Raw genomic sequence first — 22,554 nt, 5'->3', positions numbered from 1 at the left:
GGGTTAATTCTTATGTGAACCTGATTCTCGGCTCTGGTCCTCTAGTCCCTGTCACGTGCAGAGTCATTCCTGGAGTTCCATGTCATGGCAGGAGTTCAATTCAGGCTTCCCTTCACTGTCAATATTTTGTTTGCAAAGTTGGCAAAATCAATCATCAACACAGAGTAGAATGTGCTGTTCAACACGGTTTATAGGCTATAGTTCAAATTGCCTTTGCGCTTTTTTATTCTAAAGTGTATTATAATTAAATAAATTATTAGTCCCTGAAATAGAATGGTACACTATGGAAAAAAGTCACCCAGGCTGTCATGTTAATTAATACAGGTTTTATTCAGAATGGGTCTGAGTGGAAATACAAGAGTTTATTTTTTTAAAATAAAAAATATCACCAACAAATTCACAAAGCCCACCACAAAGCTCCTTTATCCACCTTAAAGCAGCTGTGTAGCGATGTCGTATTGCAAAAGCAGTTTTGTTTAACACCAGTCTGTAACATGGATATTGTGAATCCACAGGTATGAAGAATGTAAACTGAGCCAGAGCCAAGAGTTGGTGTAAGACACAATGTAGTCATGCAGGAAGCATTCAATTCTAATCCCTTTTGGATGCAGGTTTGTGGGGGCTTTTACCAGACGCACATGGAGGTTCTGAAGGCATCCGCGTAATGATAGAAGCTCGGAGAGCTGGGATGCTGGCTGTCATGTGGACAGTTTATACCTTGTGGTCAGGAGCAGGGAGACTCTCGAGCGTAGGCTCCATGCCCCAGATCTCACGGGCGTACTGGGCAATGGTGCGATCGCTGGAGAACTTGCCACATCCGGCAATGTTGTAGATCACCTTCTTGGTCCATTCCTTGGGGTTCTAGTGTGATAATGAAACGATTGATAAGTGAGTGATAAGTTCTGTAATAAGTAGCCCTTAGTCCCCTTCCATCAGCAGTGATACTCATAATATACCCATACTAATTAAAATCTATAAATACAAAAAAGGCCTTTATGTGGCTTATGAGGCTTTTACTGATCATACCTTGTAAAGAGCGTTGACTTTCTCCTGGCTTTTAATGTAATCTTCATAGTCAGCAAAGACCTTAAATCTGTGCAGAAAAGAGTGCCATTAACTCAATGAAAAACAACAGATTTACAGTGAAAACTGTACAAATATTAGTGTGCATGCAAAAGGCTGAGTTGTTTTTTTGGTTTTGTTTTTGTTTTTTCCAGCATGCAAGTTTATACACGTTCTTATTTGTGTGTGTGTATGCATGTGTGTGCCTCAGGCTGCTAATGTTAGATGTGTCTTTACCTGTCATGATGCATCAGCAAGTTGACAATTTCTTTAAACAGGTCAGGCTGCTTTGGGCTGAAGAAGCCTCCAGCAATCTGGTCAATAGCCTGTTTGAGCTCAGGCAGGCGGTTGTAGTACTCTTCAGCGTGGTATCTAAGCAGGATGGAAAATAAACAATACACACATTGAGAAAAAACAGAAGCTTGTTGCTGTAGTAACTGACCCATAAATAAAGGCGTAGTAGTCAGTGCCTTCATGGGTTCCCCAAGGACATAGCTTTTAGTGTGGAAAACCTCAGCTCTGATTTAAAAAAAAAAAAAAAAAAAAAAAAAACGTGATGAAAGTGGTCATTACTAAAACCTCTGTGAAAGAGTGCAAAGCTGCAGGATTGTCAGAGCGCATGGAGCTCACCGCATAATATAAAAAGGTCTTGACATATGAAATATCTTTGAGGTATTTCCCCAAATTGATGTGATACCAGCACGCTGTGTTCTTGTATTCACAGACATTAACCATTGTAGTGACAGAAATAAATATATATCAATAAATATATGAATATATAAATAAAAAGGCAGGGATGAACCATTTTCCTGCCTCTGCTCCCTTTGATAGCCACCAGTGAGATCAAATTATGTTACCTTTTGGATAGAAATGACGTCATGATATTATTTTATCCTATTAGACATTTGTGTAAAATTTGTCATAATTAGAAAATTAATTCTTGAGTTGTGGTGAAAAACATGTTTTGTGAGATGACAGTGACCTTGACCTTCGACCACCAGATTCTTGTTAGTTCATTTTTGAGTCTAAGTGGACATTTGTGCCAAAATTGAGGACATTTACTTAAGGTCTTCTTGAGATATCACATTAAGGAGAATAAGACGAACGAGGTCACAATTACCTTGACCTTTCACCTTTGGCTACCAAATTCTGATTAGTTCTTTCCTGACTCAAAAAAGGACGTTTGTGCCAAATTTAAAAAACATTCCCTCAAGGCATTCTTGAGATATCCCACTTATGAGAATGAGACAGATGAGGTTACAGTGACCTTTACCGTTGACATATGACCACCAAAATCTGTAAGTCCAATTGGACATTTGTGCCAAATTTAAAGAAATTCCCTCAAGGCGTTCTTGAGATATTGCTTTCATTAGAATGGGACAGAGGGACGCATATACAGACAAATCGACAACCTGAAAATATAAAGCCTCCGGCCACGGCTATTGCAAGTGCCGAGGCATAAAAATGTGTGGTATAGAGGTAATATTACTCATTTTATTAGCAAAATATTAAGGTAGTATTGGAAAAGATAAATACAATGTTTCGGACTGATAAATTTATTCCTTACCCTTTCATGTCAAGTGCATCAACGTCATCCACCCTCATGCCGAAGATGAAAAGATTGTCCTCGCCGGCTTCCTCAGCCATCTCAACGTTGGCTCCGTCCATGGTACCGATGGTTAGAGCGCCGTTCAACATGAACTTCATGTTGCCGGTGCCAGAGGCCTCAGTGCCGGCTGTGGAGATCTGCTCTGACAGGTCAGCTGCAGGGATGGCTGAAATATGACAGAAGTAAAGGGTTGATGACTCCAATAAGAGTTCATGATTTATGCTGCATACTAAAAAAATCCTCAACAGGACGGAACAGGATGATGATAACAGATAGAGAGAGAAACATTATTTGGTGATTACCTTTCTCTGCCAGTGTGACTCTGTAGTTCTCCAAAAAGATGACTTTGAGGCGGTCTCCCACCACAGGATCGTTGTTGACCACCTCACCAATAGCTGTGATCAGGCGGATAATCATCTTGGCAGTGTGGTATCCAGGAGCAGCCTGCATGAAAGGAACAGTTGGAGAAACAGCGATAGATGAATTTGTGATGTAAGGATGAGTTTGTTTTTAAAACCAGGTTAGCTGCATGCTGTAAAACTGCAAACCTTTCCTCCGATCATGACAGTTCTTGGGGTCCACTGCTTGTTTGGCTCCTTCTTGATGCCTGGCGGAGATGTGAAGAGATTTCAGGACTGAAGTGTATGTTTTTGTGTGTCTGTTCAGGCTCTCACACACGCAATCTTCCCTGAGATTATCTCGATATTCGGATAGAAGGAAATGTGTGGGGCAGGAGACTAAAAATGCTCTCTTACGGTTATAGTAGGTGATGATGTGCAGACAGTTGAGCAGTTGTCTCTTGTATTCGTGGATTCTCTTGACTTGAATGTCGAACATGGAGTTGGGGTTGATCTTCACCTTGTAGTGCTCCTCCAAGTGCACAGCAAATTTCATCTTGTTTTCCTATTTTATCAAAACATTGACTTCATTACATGAAAGAAAACAAGTCCGACTTCAACCTGCGTGACCAGTTGTATGTGCTGCGTAAACCCAGATAGCCAAAACGACCTGGCCCAGTGTTGGCCTAAACTCGGAATGCCGGAATAAATAATGTGGGCCTGTTGCCATCGCATCCAGTCGCCCAACTCGGCTGAGATTTGGGAGAAATTAAACCCCAGAATCGGCTGAAATAAACAGGTCCGATTCCAGCTGCTGACGCTGCCATCACTTGACTGTTATCAATCAGTTGACCTGGCCGAGCATCAGCCCAAACTCAGCCTGCCAGAGGAAATAAGTCAGGACGCGGTCGCTTGCCCTACTCGGCTGAGACGCCGGAGGAATGATGCCCTAGAATTGGAGCTAACTGGCCCGTTCTAGCTGCAGACACTGCCATCACTGGACTGTTATCAAAAATGACCTGGCCTAGCATAGGTCCAAGTTTTGCCTGCTGGAAGAAAGAAATCAGACTGTGACCTGTTACATTAGTCGGCCGAGACTCATGATGAATGACGTCCCGGTAGAGGTCCAAATAAACTGGCCAGATTGCGGCTGACAGTATTGCTGTGACCAAGCAGAAACACTTTCACAATTCAGGCAAAACTATTTTAAATGATAGAACAGGAGAACACAACGACATTAAGAATGAAAACAACATAATTCACATGTAAAAGAAAACTGACTTTCAATGCACACTGCTGTTGTAGAGGCTTCAATGAAAGCTGGTAATGTAAGCTGTGACAGTGATCACAGAGCTGGTTTTGCTGCCTGACAGCTATGTACTGTGTGTCAAGTCAAAATCTGTATTATCATTAAAGCCAAGGATTCCTTTGTGCCACTGCTAGCTACAAAAAAGTCTGGTGATCTATTTTAAAATATCTCCAAACTGACGCATACATTTAAGTTAAGACAACAGAAAAAATGAATTACTTCACCTGCTTCACTTTGGCAATATCACGAATGAAAGCATCGTCAGTCACAAACTTGCGGAGAGCCTGCAGCTGGTCGAGGTCACGGATGAAGTCCTCACCAATTCTCTGTTAATGAGATCAAGTTTTTTTTTTTGTTAAAAAGGTATTTAAACTTATTTTGTACGACACATGTGAGTGTTAAAACACAGCTAACCTCAGCGATGATTTCAGCCAGCCCGGGGTTGCACATGACCAGCCAGCGGCGAGGGGTGATGCCGTTGGTCTTGTTTTGGAACTTATGTGGCTCCATTTCATAGAAGTCCTTGAAACTGCAGGCAGAGTGAAGCGTCACATTTATCAGATCACAGAGATGGTGCAGTCGCCCATGAAATTATAGAGGCTATGGATGTATGAAACCGACTACATACTACACATTTTGGTTGATTTACCACTGTAGAGTGTTACAGGCAAATGAGTGTTTATTTTGGGGACATACACGGTAGCTTTGAGGATGTCAGAGTGGATCTGGGCCACTCCGTTGACAGCATGGGAACCCACAATGCACAAATGGGCCATGTTGATCCTCTTCTGTCCTCCTTCCTCAATGAGGGACATGCGGCGCAAACGATCAAAATCACCAGGATATTTGGCAGCAACTCTCTGCGAAGTAAAAAAAGAACATGTGGCAAAAAATAACTAATAGGCTGTATTTTTTTTTTATTTTGCTCGCTAATGTCTATCATTATGCACATTGAAGTAGGTCAACACAGCAATTCTAAAGTATATCAAATGAGCAGCAACATGATGATTCCCATCAGTATGTAAGTAGATAAATAAAAATGTTTTATTGAGCTTCAGCTCATAAAACCTGCCCACCCTCCATGTCAGAAATATTATTCTTCCATTAAGCACAAATGTGTGCCATCACGTAACTTAACTCTGACAGATGTTGCAATTAAAAGCCAATAAAAAATACCTTGTTGTTTGACTTACAGCATTAAGTTCCCTGTGCCTATCTGTATTCCCTGCATTTTAACTCATTGAAATCTGGAAAAAATGGCTTGATATCTTTCAAAAACAAGAAGTTACAAATTACTGGAAAATTTAGAAATAAAAAAGGGTAAAGTAATAAAAAAAAACAACAAAATATAACGATAAAATAATGAAGGATAATTATTACAATTATGTAGTAATAATAATAATCACAGTAATAAACAGTATAATGTTTGTCATATTTTTCCATTTTTTCTAAAATATTGTCTTCTAATAATATCTCTCTTTCTCTCCTTAGAACTAATTTTCAGGTTATTTTCTTTTCCTTTGTTCGTGTAAATTGTGGGACATCTCTTGCCAGGTTGCTCATTGCATTTTTAGCTGTGTTTTCAAAATAAATCCAACCGATTTTCTTGGGGCCAAAGGTTTAAATGTGTATTAAAGGCGTATGAGCACAGCACAAAAAAAGTGATGTCGTTCCAGCTTTCAAAGGGTTAACAGGATTTTCTAGGGTATCTTTCCATAGCCACAGACATTTAGAAATATCCAGTCATTGTCCATCCATCATTTTTTTTTTAAATTTCATATTGGTATTGTAAATTTAACCCCATAAAGCTCCCACTTAAAAAGTAATCCCCTCCCACCCAAAGTCACTGACTATACAGAACTTTGAAGTCTCATACATTCTTTAACTTACATTCATTACAATGTGTTCAAATAAAAGAAGAGGAGTTGCTCTATTTTAAGACTTTATTATTATCTTGGCACTGCCAAAGTGAACAGCATGTGCCTCCTCTGCTGCCATAAATACACATTGTATGCAATGCATTGTGGATATGATAACATGTTGCAATGTGCAGCACTAACCTCCAGATGGCGACGGTTGATTTCATAGACAATTTCCAGGTGACGAGGCAGCAGATGAGCAAACAGGTCGACTGGCCAGCGCTCCAGAGCTTCAGGAAGGACGGTGTGATTGGTGTAGGCACAGGTGCGCACACAGATGTCCCAGGCCTGAATACATTTGAATATTTTACTGTGAAAGTCATTATTAAGATGGTGGTAAACAGATTAATAACTGCACTAAAATGGTGATGTTACAATCAGAACACAAAGCCAGAAAATGGTTTTAAATATTAATATTGGTATTAAGATTGAAAAACAAAACTGTGATGATGTGTAAAAGTCTGTGTTGCTCTCCCTCACCTTTTCCCAGTCAAGTTTCTCCTCATCAACCAGCACCCTCATCAGCTCAGGGATGGCCATGGCTGGGTGGGTGTCGTTCAGCTGGATGGCAACCTGAACATGCAGAACATTATTAAATGCCAATGCAGAAATAGAATGTGCCGTAAAGTGCTTTGTAGATACTGTTTGTTTCAACTATTCTCATAAGATACAATAAAACCCCACCTACAACCTGTTCAACACACTGACAGAGGCAATTTAACAAAAGCACAGAAAGAACATCAGAGGGAAATCTTTTCATTTTTGACAGAAACTATTTTGTTGAGTTTTTCGCTTCACCTTGTCAGGCAGTTTGCTGAAGTCTGTGCGAGCAATCTCCCTGGAGCCAAACTTAGAGACCTTGAAACGACGGATGATGTCTTGCAGGGTGGCAGACACCACAAAGTATTCCTGCTTCAGACGGAGCTCCTTTCCTTCAAAGAACTGAAGATAAAGACACATATTTGTCTGTTTCTGCTCTGCAGGCAAACATCAATAGGTGTTTTATTCATTAAACATAGCCTTTTGCACATTAGTGTCTTGTGTTCATGCATGGACAATCTTTCACATTTAATGATCTAATTACCCAAACCTAATGTAACATGAAAGTGGTTGCACCAGAGAGGCTCTGTATATCTTTAGTATAATTATCATGCAATTAGAATCATTTCAGTGTAACGTCAAATACCCATCTGTAATATACTGCTGTATGATGATGCAGTTAATACAAGTGTATTGCATCTGAGCATACATTGTGTAAATTTAAAGTCCCACCCCCAATAATTTTATAAAGATAGTTATGAAGCTGAATTCAGAGTTTGAACTGGAGCATCCTTATTAATTCGAAAGTTATTTGATTTTTATCTTCTGAAAATTAATTTTTGAAGTTCACATTTAGGCTATTAAGGAAAAAAAGAAAATAGAAGTGACCACTTATGACCACTAATGTTTTTTTTGTTATCAGTTTTGAATATTATGTTGGTTTAAACAAATAAAAAAAAGACAAAAGCAGCTAAAGAAATATGACCTTTACGACACCTTCCATCTCTAGTCAATACATTTTTTTTATAATAGCTGTTCTGTACACAATACTAATTGCTAACAGCTACCAATAATTTTCTCAATACTATTCATAAATAATATGAAAAGCTTAAAAAAATAAATAGATAAGGTACCTGTGTGCATAAAAAAGCACCAAACTGGAGCTTGTTCACCATTATCCAAAAATAAATAAATAAATAAAAATCCCTGGGAAGAATCCCCTGGACCCCCCAACTGAGGTTTGGGCTAAGCCCCCGATGTCCTCAAATCCTAGAAACGCCCCTGCTTGGCAAAAAAAGGGCATACATTTGAGGGCAGCTGTGGCTGATCACCTGTTGCCCCGCTGCAATTTGATTGGCCAATTGCCAAGCGGGCCTGGTTGTTGCTTTGTTGTCATTGGCTCATAGTTGGCGGAAGTGAAATGGCTGTTTTTTTGAAAGAAGAAGTGGCGTTCAGCACTCGGTTGAAAGTCGGCCTTTTAAAGAAAAATTTAAGATGCAACCCCCAGGTGTGGACCACGGGAAGTTGTGTTTCACCAAAGCTCTGGTAAAAATAGTCACATTTAAGGTGGAGTGGTTCTCGGTTAAAATGGCGAACTGCTAATTTATCAGACAAGACGCTGACTTCGTGTCCCCCTTTGTGCGTTATTTTTCGGAGAAGACGGCGCCTGATCAGGAAGAAGACTAACAGGATGTAAAGCTTTTTTTCTGAGAGGATTAACAAACATGGAAGCAGCGGGACAATGCCATGAAATTGGGCAGCAATACAGAAGCAAGCTGAGGAGAACAGGTATGTGCTAGGTCCCCTGCTATCACCTGTGTGAAACAACGTGGGAAATGTCAAATGCGCATGTAAATATTTTTATTTTTATTACTGAGTTATGCAGCCCTGCAATATATGCCAGACTGGTTGTACCTCCGCCCCCCCCAAAATTATTTCCGCCCCAAAATTCAGGTTTTCTTAATAGGTTGATCTGTTAAGTTATTTTCAAGAAATCAGTCCATTAATATGAAGCACATAATGGCAAACTAATCAGTTAACCCTTTAAAACCTGAGCAAATTGGCTTGATTTCTTTTGAAAACATGGGAAGAGGACAACTTAAAAAGAAATGGCCCAAATAGATAAAAAGAAATTAAGATAAGATAATATTTTGTTGTGTATTTTTTTTCTGAAGTGTTCAAACTCTCAATCAACAATAGCAAAAAACAATAAAAATACACATAAAAACATCTGTAAGGTCGCCCTCCAGCAGTCATAAAAAATACCATACAATAAGCCACCATATGTCCCTCCTACAAACACTTTTAGTTATTAATTATTATTTTCAGATCATTTCCTTGTGGCCTTTTACTATTTGTGTAGGATGTTTGCAGGGCCTTTCTTGCCAAGTTGCTTGTTATGTTTTTTCTTGTGTTTTTGAAAGAAATGTTTTAATTTGTCTCCAGTTTTAGAGGTTTAAATGCTATTAAAAATGCATCTAAATGCAGCATAAGACAAAATATTTTAACCTAGGTGTTAAGGGGTCAATAGACTAATTCTTTAAACATTTCAATATTGTTAATAGAGATACACAATATGATAGAACAGCAGCGAAATACTGACTGAGCCTCATTCAAACCTGGGTGAAATATAAAGTCCACCACTGTCTCTGCTCTCACTTGCACAGACATAAATTACCAGGCCTGACATGAGTTATAGCTCGAGCTAGATGGTTATCACCCAAATCCTCCTCCTTGAGCCTTTAGGGAGTCGGCAGCACATGGTGGGCAGTTCTTATGTCAGCTATAAAAGAAAGCTTCAGAGGAAGCTGAGGGAGCGCACCGTGGTTCTAGCTGAAGATAAAGGACACCAGTTGGGGTCCAAATTATGGAAATCCATCCGAGTTAAGACGAGCCCCGCAGTCATACAGGAGCCATACAGTCCACAGCTCCTATATACCTTTCACCACTCAGGTATTTCATCTAATCCAGGTTTACATGTGCATGGCTGTCTTGTGAGTGCAGTTCAGGTGGATTAAAAGGTAATATAGTCATTTTTTCTTACGTTGTCGTTGGGGTACAGCACACGGGAGATGTTCTCAGCCAAGTTTCTGTCCAGGACAGCCTGAATGTAGCCACCAACATTGACTGTAAGCAAAAAAAAAATCCTTTCATTTAGATTAATTTGACAGCTGTTGCATGATTGAAAACATCTGATCTCTCAAGGACACGTACAGTCTTTGAGGTTAAACTCGCAAGGCGCCTTCGCTGACCACAGCCTCATGGTGTTGACAACATTGTTTCTGTAGCCAGGGACGGGGGTGTCATATGGCAAAGCCAGCACGACCTGTCAATGTCATCACAGGAGGAGACGTAAATAAGTATAACCTCAAAAAGGATGTACTATTATTCATTTCAATTTACTTTTGATCATATTTTCACCTGAGTGTCGACCCATTTTACACCATCGGGGTGATGCTCAGTCCTGCCATAGAAGTGCACTGGACGCATGTACTCAGGACGTGCCTTCTCCCAGGGGTTGCCATAGCGCAGCCAATCATCAGCCTCCTCAACCTGGATAATGATATCAATTTACATGGAGAGGAGAAACACTCATTAGTGGCTTTTGTGCCAGGCCAGACATAGAAAATGATAAATAACACAAGGTCATGATAATGATAAAAGGAACTCATCCAGCTGCAGATTTAAGGTGAAAAAGTACCAGCAGTAGATATTTTGGCTCACTGAGACAAGAAATCTTTAGATTATTTTCATTTCCCACCTGCCAACCGTTGACGATTTTCTGATTGAAGATACCGAACTCATAGCGAATACCGTAACCATAGGCAGCCAGACCCAGTGAAGCCATGGAGTCCAGGAAACAGGCTGAGAGAGAAAAAAAATCAACATTTAACAAGCACTTATGTAAAAACAATGCATTATTAAAGTCAGACAACGGGGGTAACAATAATTTGAATTTATCAAGTATGACGGGTGAAAAGATGTTTACCGGCAAGACGTCCCAGGCCACCATTTCCCAAACCGGCATCTTCCTCCATGTCTTCCAGTTCCTCCATATCCAGGCCCAACTAAAGAGGACAACAGGACACAATGATGACAAATGAAAAAATAATGGAAACAGCAAATTTTAAAGTTACACAAGGACTAAATGAGGCAAGTATGTCTCACCTGGTACATGGCCTCATCACAGGCATTTTCAAGCGCCAGGTTCACCATGGTGTTCTGGAGGGCACGGCCCATGTAGAACTCAAGGGAGATGTAGTACACGCGCTACATTGGGAAGAAGTGGGAAAAAAAATCTATATCAAAGTAAATAACCAGCTAGAAACTGTCCAGTCTAGCTGGAAGTTTTCCAGTCCTTTACTTTAGTAATAGTAATAATACCATGTGTTACACGTTAAAGTCCAACAAATGCTACTTATGTTAAAGTATGTATGTATAACCAGGGGCATGTGCTTAAATTGTTAAAAGTAAAAGTACCCAATGCAGATGAAAAACAAGAAAAAAACAGACTGACCCAACAACTCAAAAATAGAAAAAAAACCCAACAAACCAAACTGAAAATTATTAAATAAAAAAAAATCCACCCCAAACTCAAAATTAACCCCCCCAACCTCAATGTTATTAAAAATAATTTAAAAAAACACCACCCCAAAACGTATATATATATATATATATATTTTATATATATTTAAAAAAAGCAAAATACCCGCTAAAACTCAAAATTAAAAAAAAGAAAAAAGAAATTAATCTTTATCAAAACAGTAAGCAAAAAAATTTCAGTCAATCAGCTATTTGATTAATAAAGTATTTGTTTCAGTTTTACTTGCATTATCTGTTTATCTGTCTCTTATGTTTTTTTTTATGCAAAGATCTTAATTTGTAAAGTAACTATAGCTGTCACATAAATGTAGGAAAGTAAAAAGTGCATTATTTCCCTCTGAAATGTAGCAGAGTAAAAGTATTAAGTGACATGAAAAGAAAATGCTCAAGTAAAGTACAAGTACCTCAAATTTCTACTTAATTGTTTTTAAAAAATTTTACTTAATTAAGTACAATACTTGAGTAAATGTACTTAGTTACATTCCACATTGCTCTTGATGTGTACAAATCTGTGAAATTGTGAGCCAAATGTCACAATAACATCTACCCCAGACTGTCAAAGACTTGTTCAAGTTTTATGATTTAGGCTCATCATTGAGAGTGCACAGAAATGTGCCACCTGAGCCTGTGTTTAGCCTTTGCCATTTAGTTGTTATTTTCCCGTCTGACACGGAGGGGGCGGACACAGGCGGAGGAGGAGAGGCAGAGGAGAGGAGAGGGGAGAGGGAACAGGGGACAGATTGCTTTGGGTGTTGCATAACACCAACATTTTGGCCCGAGCAAAAATAGCTCCTGTAGAGGTCGCTGTAAAGGTCAGCCTGAGCCTGATACCCTTTCATTGTGGGGTTCAAGTCTGGAGCGAAGTGGTTCGGATAGTAAAATAATAATGAACACAACTGACAGGGCTATATCACTGCGTAGCTAACAGGATCTCTTGAATAATATATGACTGTATGTTCCAAATCTTATCGGATTCTACCCTTCTTTCATCTCATTATGCTGATTAGATGTTTTTTTTTTCCCTAGAATGCACATGAGCAAAAATGAATCTTGTTGCAGCCACTTTGCAGTGCGTGAGCTTACATTTCCTCCCGCCTTCTGTTAGACCTTTAAGGGATTCACCTTTGACCTTTTCAGTCAAGAGCACCAGAACAAGGTGATACAGTTAGGAGGTCAGATGGTTTCTGAGTTAGAGGTTGCAGAAATATCTGATTAAACACTTTCTGAAAGCTAGCTTAATGTGAGAAGTACACGTCCTCCTGCTGAGGTTAATATGTTAGGACTTTGGCACTTCAGTCAAGGAACAATGACCTCGCGGCGCTAAGAATTTTTCTTCCTATGTTAAGAAAAAGAAAACTCATCCTCCGTTTTTCAGCAGTTATTAATTATCTTGCAAGGAACACTTTTCCTGCTAAGTAAATGCAAATTTCCCCTCTGCGTCTGAACCCTCTTTTGTGATTACACATAGTTTTGTGTGACATTTTCAGGCGATAATGTGGTGTAGTTTGCTGCTTTATTCTAGCCAGCCGCCTATTGTTGTTTTAAGGTTCTCTCTGTAGCTAATAACACGGCAGTTGCTGAGATACAGCCTCACCGATGGATTATGTGGCTGCTTATATATGAACTCGGATGGCCTCGGAGGCATGTGCTTGTATGACACACAGTAAGAGGTTATGTGCTTTATGGTGAGACAGGATGGGAACAGAAGGTCATAGGGAGGTTTAATGTTTCAACACACTATAAGAACGGCAGCATACCAGCAGAGTGCTAAGAAGCCCTGATGAAGTTTAAATGCCATGACCTTACACTGACATCAGGCTGTTCAAAGTACAGTTGGGGAATATAAATCCCCTGCTCTTATGAAAATGATTCCTGGCCTTTTTGTTTAAAATGTGTGAAATGTGCAGAGGTTAGTTCATGAAACCGTATAAGATTCAGGTTATGGTGCAGAATGCTAATGAAAACAGTGACCACTGTGCAGTGCTGGGCATGCAATGAGTTCACGATGCAACAGATTACCATAAATGTCACCGTAAACATGTGAACCAGTTATTAAATGAAATATAGTTGCCTGCGTTCCCCCTGTACTGTGTGTGGGGAAAACTGTGATAGAGTACAACATGTAGTATTATTGTCTTTATCACAAATGCAAGATGTGATATTGTTTATGCTGTTAAAAGAATAACACCTTAATTCATATATGTATTCATGGTGATTCATATCACTGTAAATGCTGGTGACTTGCACTTACTTTGGGGTCTTTCTCATAGTAGTACTGCTGGGTTCTGATCCACCTGCCAATCAAGTGCTCCCGCACAGTGTGGGCAAGAGCAAAGTAGTAATCCCTTCTGGTAGCCACATTTCTGTCCTTGACCAGCGTAAAGTGGAGATGTCTGTTGAAATTTTGCTTCAACTCGGCAATGTTTTCAACGCCGGCGAGGCCTCGCACTGAAATCTGTTTCCTTCTATCATGGTCAGACAAGGGTTTAGACATGGTGGCACGAGTTGTAGCAGCTCAGGGCTCCGACTCTGGCAGAATGTAAACAGTAAGACAGCAGGCACACACACACCGCCAGACACACACAGCAGGAGAGGCACCCACACTGCAGGCTCAGGTTCAGCTTTTTAAAGGCACGACTATGAATATTAAGTGGAGGGTGGAGCAGGTTGGATATATTAGGTGAAGGGTGGGGCATGTGTTGGGCATAGAGGTTGTAACTTTTCGATGATGTGACACATGACTGGCAAAGTGGCCCATGTTGGATCAAAGATATAAGGCTGGCAGCACATGCATCATGACATAAGAGTGTAGGTTTAGCTTTCAGGGGGATTCAGGGGACTTGTCCCTCTCACCATGTCCCATTGCATTTGTCAAGGCCAGTAAAAACATGTTGTATGTTCTAGTATGCTGCGTATGTCAAAATCAAAACAAAACGAAATGTAACAAAAAAATCTATGAAAACTGCAGAAGAATTTTATTTTGAAAAAAAAAAATAATACATTAACATTAAAATTGATGCAGGGAATGCACAAATTGGTGCATAAAACTTTACCAGAATGCTGGAAATTAAGTCTTTGACACTTAAAATTTTCTGGCAGAGTATCCTCCATCTTTTCTTATCCCAACTTTTCAATTAATGGCACTTTATCAGTTCACGTCTACGTCATCAAAATATACCCTCCTTCGTCAGTTTTGGATTCTCAGGGATGCATTGCATCTTTTTAAAATGCTCTTCTGTTTTATATTTTCTGCTTGTTACATGCATAGTGTTTTTCAAAATAAATTTGCAATGTGAGTAAAACACTTTCTTTTTAGGATTACTTTCTTAGCTTTTGGCAACAGAGGTCCGTGGTTAGGTTTAGAAAACACATTGTGGTTTGGCTTAAAAAAAAAAAAAACAGTAGTTAGTAATGTGACCTGCTTCATGTGACATATGTCACTAGTATAGCATGTTACACATACTAAAAGGCTATGTTCACAGTGGAAACGAACAGCAGGCTTCCAGGTGAAACTCCTGTGTTTGTTTGACCCATCCACCTTCCCTCCTGCCCGCCCTATACAAACTTTCTTGCTCTTTTTACTACAATACAATGTTTCCCAAAGAATCATAATCTGTGTCAAAAACGTTCCCCCTTTTTTTTCTATCTTGCATGCTGTGCATGCTTTCTAAATATGTTTTTGCATGTCTGTGAATGCGGTGCAGGTGAAACTCATCATGAGTTATTTTTAACCCTCAGCAGCTGTTTGGGTCTCAGTGTGAATTATTGATCAGTTGGTCTAGTCAGAGTTGATCTGATCGATTATTGAGAGGAGAAGCAGACTGCAGAGTGAGTGAATGCAAACCTTTAGCCCCAGCACAATGAATGGTTATACCTTCGCTACGCCTGTTGTTGTTCTGCTCCATCTGTCTCTGAGGGGTGTAATGCATAGCCACATGGTAAATATATTTCAGTAGTGCTAAAAAATGTTTTTGTGGCGGCACATGTTTTAATTGTGGCAGCCTGCCACAAATATTTCATTGTGTGGGAAACCCTGAGCTAGCTGCCAGGGGCGTCACTGCTGTAGATGGTGCCTTTGTGTGTTGGTGCCTGACACTGAGATCCACTGACACAGTGGAGGTATTTGACAAGTTGGACTGTTGCCCACTGTATCAAAAACTGCAGCTGCCTAGTGGGTATCATACCACATTCAAGAATGCTGCCTCTGTGCGTCAGTTTCTGATGCCAATATAAAAGTGTTGATATCTGACAAGTCGAGAGTGAGAATGGGCTGCTGAATCACATGCGCCCCCCTGATGTTTAAACAAAACCTACACCCTCGCAGAACCATGACTTCATTTAATGTGTATCTATTCGTAATTAAATAACATACTTCTCAGTTTTTTTTTTGTTGGATTTATGTAGTCAAAACTAAAAAAAAATAATTGATGGATAATTTCCTGTCAACCTGATCAAAGCAGTAAGAACCATCTGAACCTTTCTATTAGGCAAAATTTGTATTCTCTGTCATGCCTGTATTTTACTATTACATAAAGGGTGAATGTGACTTTACCAAGCTGACAGCCTACAATGATTTGAGTGATCCAGCATCGTTCATCATCATCATTAAAATAATAGTGTGACATAAAATCTTGCCCGCATGTGTAAAGCATTGTTTGATAGTGTAGAGAGAAACACATGCTGCAGATAATATCTGGCAGCCACAGTGGCTAACTTGTTTTTCTACCCCATAGTTGGCAGGAGTGTCTTGGCCAGCAGATGGTAACGCTATATTAGATTTTCAAAAAATGTATTTTGTTGCACCTAAAAAGCAAAGCACTGCAAACGTCAGCTAATTCCCATATTGTAGGATGACATGTTATTTATAAGTGTCTGCATTAGAGGGCAGTTACAGGACGTATTTTGTTTTAGCATTTAACCCTGGATCAGGACGTATTTGTACTGAAACCCGAACAGCAGCACTGCGACATTTAAGATCACCATGCTACTGTATCACTTTACAAGTACTGTAAGTAGTGGTAATGTAAGTAGTTATAAACCAGTGATCCAGAGTCTATGTAGATCACATCTGTTCAAGAGCCTGGAGCAATAACAGACACAAAAGCAGCTGCAGATGAGCTACTTTAACCCGCTCTATTTTCATTTATCACTGTCGCGAGCCAAACTATCATGAAGTCTTGACCTTCTATAAATAGTAACTCTGACCCAGTCCCAAAGGCCATGATATTTGAAAGGCATATCTTGTTAATGTCAGCAAGAGCCGGCAGACAACACTAGTATATTACTATGAGTCGGATCGCAGCATAAGGAGGAAAGCGCTGTTTGCTGAGCTGTTTCAGTAGGATGCAGTACTGCATGCTTATCATTATCTTGTTAAAAAAGAGAAAGGGGGTTCTGCCTTTGGTCTGAAATTGGTTAAAAGCCAGATGAAAGAGTGACTGTTACTTTAATGTCACGATGTACGAGATTGCACCGCGCTTTGGATAAATGTTGACAGGAAAAGTACTGGGAGTAACATCATCACATCTTTCTATCCATTTGCCACTTTGTTGTATTATTGAAAAAGATGCAAAAAAGGGGTGTGTGTGTATGTGTATGTGTGTGTGTGTGTGTGTGTGTGTGTGTGTGTTGGGGGGGGGCAAAGATGCTACTGTCAAACACCACAAGAGCTAAAAAAGAAATCAAATTGCTGGTGGTGGTTGAAGTGGTTGGCAGCACTTCATGGCCATTTCTGCATCATTTGAAGAATTTTTAGAACTTCCACAGTATATAAATGCCGTCTACACCATTTCCTGTTATGTTTCCTTTTAATATTCCCGCATGCCAAATGACCCCCAGAACAGAGGAACCATCACACAACAGATGACAGAGATTGAAGCTGGCATGCCCCCGATTTGTCCATTATGATGAGCAAATTATGTTCTTACATGTCTACTGGCTGTTCTGTCAAATGGTACATCAAGCATTTCAAGACCACACTGAATGGATGCTCTGCCTGATGGAAACTGTGAGGGGGAAAAAAAAAAAAACAATAATATTCTTGATGTGAAGGCAAATTTTCAACAACAAATGGAGTTGTTGCGACAGTCTAGCCGCTGAGCCACATCTATGTGCCAGCACACAACGTGACCAGTTTTTTGTATCATCTCCCTATTTTCTATATCTGCAGTATCTGCCTGTCTTTCCAGCCAATGCAGTTATTTATGATTTCTTCATCTTATAATCAGGAAGATGCATGGAAGTTTAATTAATTTCAATTTTGATTTTACTCCCTGGGGAATATTAAGTCAATTAACTAGGATGTTAATGAATGCTCTGATTGCCCAACTGTAACCACAGTTATTAAGGCACCTGTGTTGTTATGCAGGCATTAGAAAAGGGTGTAAATGGCAATTGACTGACTGTGGCTGGTAAGAGCTATGTAGGCTGGTTCACAGGGGAATTTATGTGGTAATTTACAGTTTCTCACTTTCTTCCTGTCTTTAACTGCTTTATTCTGACAGCAATAATAGATAAATAGTATGTGTGGTGTCGTAGCAGTGAAATGGGGGGAAAGAAAAAAAAAACACCTGGTGTTGATAAAACTTTGTTGACATTTAAAGGCACAGTTCATCCTAAAATTAAAAAAAAAAAAAAAAATCCTCTTACCTGTATTACTGTTTATCAGTCTAGATTGTTTTGGTGTGAGTTGCTGAGTGTTGGAGATGTCAGCCGTAGAGATGTCTGTCTTGTCTTAAATTTAAAATGAATTAGACGGCACTCAGCTTGTGAGTGTATTACAGTGTATTTCAGCTGTGTGTCCCCTAGAAAGGGTTAGTGTAGATGTGTATCGCGTAAAGTCATCTGGATCTTTTATTTATGTTGGTCATATCTGTAACAGAGTTTTTAAAACACTTTTTAAAATATTTTGTAGGTACCTTATCTATTGATCAGATCTGTTGTTTTGTTTCTGGCGCTGAACAACAAAAGCCGGGGAGATTTTTTTTACAGAGCTGACATTACAGCCAAACCTCCCTTCACATAATTGTTAATGTATCTGAAAGCTGTCACGCAGAATAATGTGTTACATTTTCAGGTGCAATCTACGTCTGGCACCCCCGTGTCCTAAACATCATGTTGCCCCGCATCCTTTTCATAAGCATTCGATTTTTTTCATTGATCCCTTTTTTCTTTCTTGCTTCTGTGTTTTTTTTCTTTCTCCTCTCAGTTTCTGGGGATTCTTGCATCTGGCTAGCGGGTGAATTCAGCTCTTTCCAGGTGAAGAAAGGAATAAATTTTTCATCTCAACAACATCAGCATTCAGGAGTCATGGGATTGGCTCCAGAGGAAGCAAAGCGTGGAAAAAATAGAAATGAGACTTGTCAGATTGATGTGAGATGCAGTAATAAACTAATAGGTTGCACAGGGCTACGTGGATCTGGGGAAACATGCCAACGCGCTTTGAATAGGGTCAGATGGACGTTCAGACTGTGCGCCAGTACCGCTTAAAATGTTCCTTTTTTTTTTTTTGTCCGAACGGTTTTTCTACATTTAACAAAACCACACTGCTGCTGTCCAGACAGCAGCAGTGTGTACGGCAGCTAAGCAGCCAAATAATTACATCTCAACTTGATCTGGCTGTAATTTTTCTCTTGCCTCATTCACACATTGACTTCCAGACATCCTCATTGTTGCACACAGTCTGTTGGTTGGAAAGCTGTTTCTTTCCCTTTGCCTGGAGGGAATGAGCATCTTTGTTTACATCTCACCAAAAATTACGGACTTAAGGTATTACACCTACTACTTGGCACACATTCATTTATTCACATGCGGCTGCAGCGAGCAATTGTTCCTAGGCCTGAGTGTTTTCTTATTATATTGTATTCCAATTAATTAAGTTAAAAATATGTTCTACTAAAAAGTCGGAACTTGCTGAATTAAATTTCACGCACCGTGAAATCATTTATCTCCAGTTTCCCTGCAATGATTTCTAATAGTGACAGACAAGATAAGTATTATTGTTTTTTTGTGTGTAATACAATTTTATCTCTGATGGTGGGGGGAAAAAAAGGCATTTAATTGCATCCACACTGAACATTTCTGTTGTGTGGAGTTAAAAGGCTGTTGTGTTTGCAGAATACCAATCATCTGATTTGCATTGCTTTTTCTCGATGGCAATGAATCACAGCGCAGTTGGTTCACAGGGATGCTGATAAGTTGCAGTTTACTCAGGTCATATGCTTTATTTTGTCTCCATCTGAACCTGTCAACACGGGGCCAACTCAGGAGGAATACTGTCACCTGGTGGTTCATGTGGTAACGTCACAGCACCAGCTTTGTTGTGCATTAAGTAGACTGGAGAGCAACAAACAACACCAGCAACTTCATCTAATGAGGAGTGAGAATTGTTACCTAATTAAATATTTTGACTAATTAACACAAGGAGATGTATGAACTAATTAAAGAGGATTTTACACATTAAGTTCAGTTTACTCATCATAAGGAGTATCTACTTAGCCGGTGAAAACAGATGTCTAATGTCCTCTGTGGCTCTGATAAATAACCCTGATGATGTTGAATGAATTCCATTATGGCAGGTGTATCGTTCGGGACTAAAGATCGGGATATTTCGGCCTCTGCTGCTTCGATATTGACCATGCTGTTTTTAATCTTTCTCTTGTGAATCCCCCAATGTTATGAGAGTGCAAATAAGAAATCCCCGTGGTACACCTTTAACACAAGGAGGCGTTTTCACTGTGTTTTGTATCAGAATATTTCATGAAGCATACCCAGCAGTTAGTCTTAATAGCAGTTTTTTTTTCTCATTGTTGCACTGAAAAAATTGATTTTCGTCTCTGTGACAAATCATTCTCTTGCACGTGTTATGATGAAAGTAATTTTTGTCAAAGAAGCACAGGGAAATGTTCACTGGATATGAAGAGAACAGATAAGACATTGCTATTGTGAATCATCACAAAATCACTCTTTGACTCTTTTTCAGAATCAGAATCACTTTGACTGGCCAAGTATGTGTACACATGGTTTTTTGACCTCATTTTTCACGTTACTAAGAGAGAATCACAGTTCACAGGACTGTGTGGATGTCTAGACTGTACTCGAGTGACAGCTTCCTCACTCGCCTGTTGCGCCTGTGAAGGCAGGGCAGCCCTTTCTTCTAGAAATTCGGTTTATACACTGAACAAGAATTTAAATGCAGCACTTTTGCTTTTGCTCCCATTTTTCACGTTTAAAGATCTAAGACTTTTTTATGCAGACAAAATACTAATTTCTCTATTTTAGTTGCAAATTTGTTAAAATCCTATATATGGATTATCTAATAAAAGGAGAAGTTCTCACTAACATGGATTTTAATAAATTTATGAACACAATTTGACAGAAATAAATGAACTGAGTGTATTGAAAGTCATAGATCTTTGACTTAAACCTGTGAAAAATGGGATTGATAACCAAGGTGTTGCGATTAAATTTCTACTCTGTGAATAAAACGTTTTTGAAACGGCAAATAAGTGTTGATGGAAACATAATGCCAAACAAATTACATTTTCTGTTAACGTAACGGGGACATGTTGATCATGAATGTATCAGCAAAATGTTCACGGAAAACTTTTAAATGTTTTTTTTTGTCAAAATAGCTGTTCTCGTAATACACTAATCACACATAGTGAGTACAGCATTATTTGCCTTAACTTAAGTCTTTGTTACTGCACTTTTTTAAAAGTCCAGTATGTAGGATTGAGGGGCATCTACTGTCAGAGATGTAATATAATATAGTAAAAAAAAAACAAAACAAAACAGCGATTCTTAGTTTCAGGTGAATTGCTGTTTTTTTTTTTTTTTTCTTAGACTGAGCCATTTATATATACATACAGAGTGGGTCCTCTTCCACTGCCGTGTTGTTTCTACCCAAAACAGACAAGTCAAACACTGGCTCTTGAAGAGGCCACTCATGTTTTTGCATCAACCTCTATAGTTTTCTACACACTTTGAATTTCAGTTCTGCAGCCTCCACATTAGATGCCACAAATTCTACACACCGAAACCTTTAAAATGTAACCAAAATGATCTTTTCTTAACCCGAGCCAAATTGTTTTTTTTTTTTTTACCTAACCCTAAAGTGGGAGTATGGACGCTAACCTGGGGTACTGGATTCAAGGTCCTGCAGTCTGTGTGCCCACTGTCCTCATGCAAAGCCATTGTTGTGTTTTAGTACTCGCTAGAAATGTCTCTGAACATAATCCAGACAGTGGTTGCGACAACAACATATTTATGAAAGCAGTTTTGTAAAATACAAACAGTTTCGAGGAGACAGGGTTGGGAAAGACAGATTACATTGTTGGCGCTGCATTCTCAAAATAGCTCCACCCATCTTTAACAGCACACAGTACCAAAACTTGTCACAACTTTTTCACAGTTGATATTTTGACTTAGCGTAGGTGTTACTAACAACATAAGGCAGCTAAATGGAATTCAGCTAGCATGAATCTTATTATTTACTACTGTGCTTTTCCTATTGTGAAGTGTCGCAGTGTCTTCAGTGAAAAAAATGGCTCAATGATTGTTTTTTTTTATCTTTGTCATATTATTATCATCACATATCATCATTATTCTAACTCAGTAAAAAGAGTCAGTACTAAAATAAAAGCTCAACAATTTGTGTCTTTTTGCAGCCATATTAGTAATGTTGCAAATATAATTATAGTATGAGGCATACTGTAAATTAGTGCTACTTTAAACATTATCTGCCACACAAATCCAACATTAACATGAATAACTCTTCAATATTCAATCCATGTGCACCCATTCATCAATATTGCACGCTACTGCAAAGCAATTTCTACAAACACAGATTAGCTTTTAGTCAGTTGGGTACTCTCAGACTTAGTATGAGACCTTGTTTACTTGCATCGCACTTCTGCTGACTATATGTTATCTGGTTTGTTTTGAATATTAACTGCATGATTATACCGGGCAAACTGCTTGAACTGCACAACAGAGCGAATCACAAGAGCCGTGCGAGCCACAGGAATGTTGTGAGCCGGTGGACGAGTTGTTCTGCAGACACAAAAAGAATAACTTGCAGTTTGCTGCAGAATCCCTGAAAACAGGTTCAATAACATGCATGCTTAACTTAAGTCCCGGGGGCTTTCTCATAATATGGATGTTGCTCAATATTTT

General features: G+C 39.3%; 1 protein-coding gene across 1 annotated transcript; it reads right to left on the bottom strand.

Moving 5' to 3' along the window:
- Positions 1-311: 311 nt before the first annotated feature.
- On the bottom strand, positions 312-13,969 carry pygma (phosphorylase, glycogen, muscle A). The gene is made up of 20 exons (XM_042499607.1): positions 13,631-13,969; positions 10,945-11,046; positions 10,766-10,844; positions 10,538-10,641; positions 10,198-10,329; positions 9,991-10,102; positions 9,821-9,903; positions 7,036-7,179; positions 6,718-6,810; positions 6,379-6,525; positions 5,015-5,178; positions 4,733-4,847; positions 4,543-4,644; positions 3,427-3,574; positions 3,220-3,278; positions 2,974-3,115; positions 2,630-2,837; positions 1,300-1,434; positions 1,027-1,093; positions 312-861 (listed from the first exon to the last, which is right to left on the bottom strand). The coding sequence occupies exons 1-20, from the start codon at positions 13,871-13,873 to the stop codon at positions 712-714; spliced, it is 2,529 nt and encodes an 842-aa protein (XP_042355541.1). The 5' UTR covers positions 13,874-13,969; the 3' UTR covers positions 312-711.
- Positions 13,970-22,554: the final 8,585 nt, after the last annotated feature.

This window comes from Plectropomus leopardus, chromosome 13 (assembly GCF_008729295.1).
Source record: "Plectropomus leopardus isolate mb chromosome 13, YSFRI_Pleo_2.0, whole genome shotgun sequence".
Classification (NCBI taxonomy): Eukaryota; Metazoa; Chordata; class Actinopteri; order Perciformes; family Serranidae; genus Plectropomus; species Plectropomus leopardus.
This window is presented reverse-complemented; position numbering and strand designations above follow the sequence as displayed.

Excerpts from the sequence above, each read along its gene's own strand:
- pygma (XM_042499607.1), bottom strand. The coding sequence starts at position 13,873 with ATGTCTAAACCCTTGTCTGACCATGATAGAAGGAAACAGATTTCAGTG. Across the intron at positions 4,645-4,732 it reads TGGCTGAAATCATCGCTGAG|AGAATTGGTGAGGACTTCAT; the intron begins GTTAGCTGTGTT and ends TCTCATTAACAG. Across the intron at positions 2,838-2,973 it reads AGTCACACTGGCAGAGAAAG|CCATCCCTGCAGCTGACCTG; the intron begins GTAATCACCAAA and ends GTCATATTTCAG.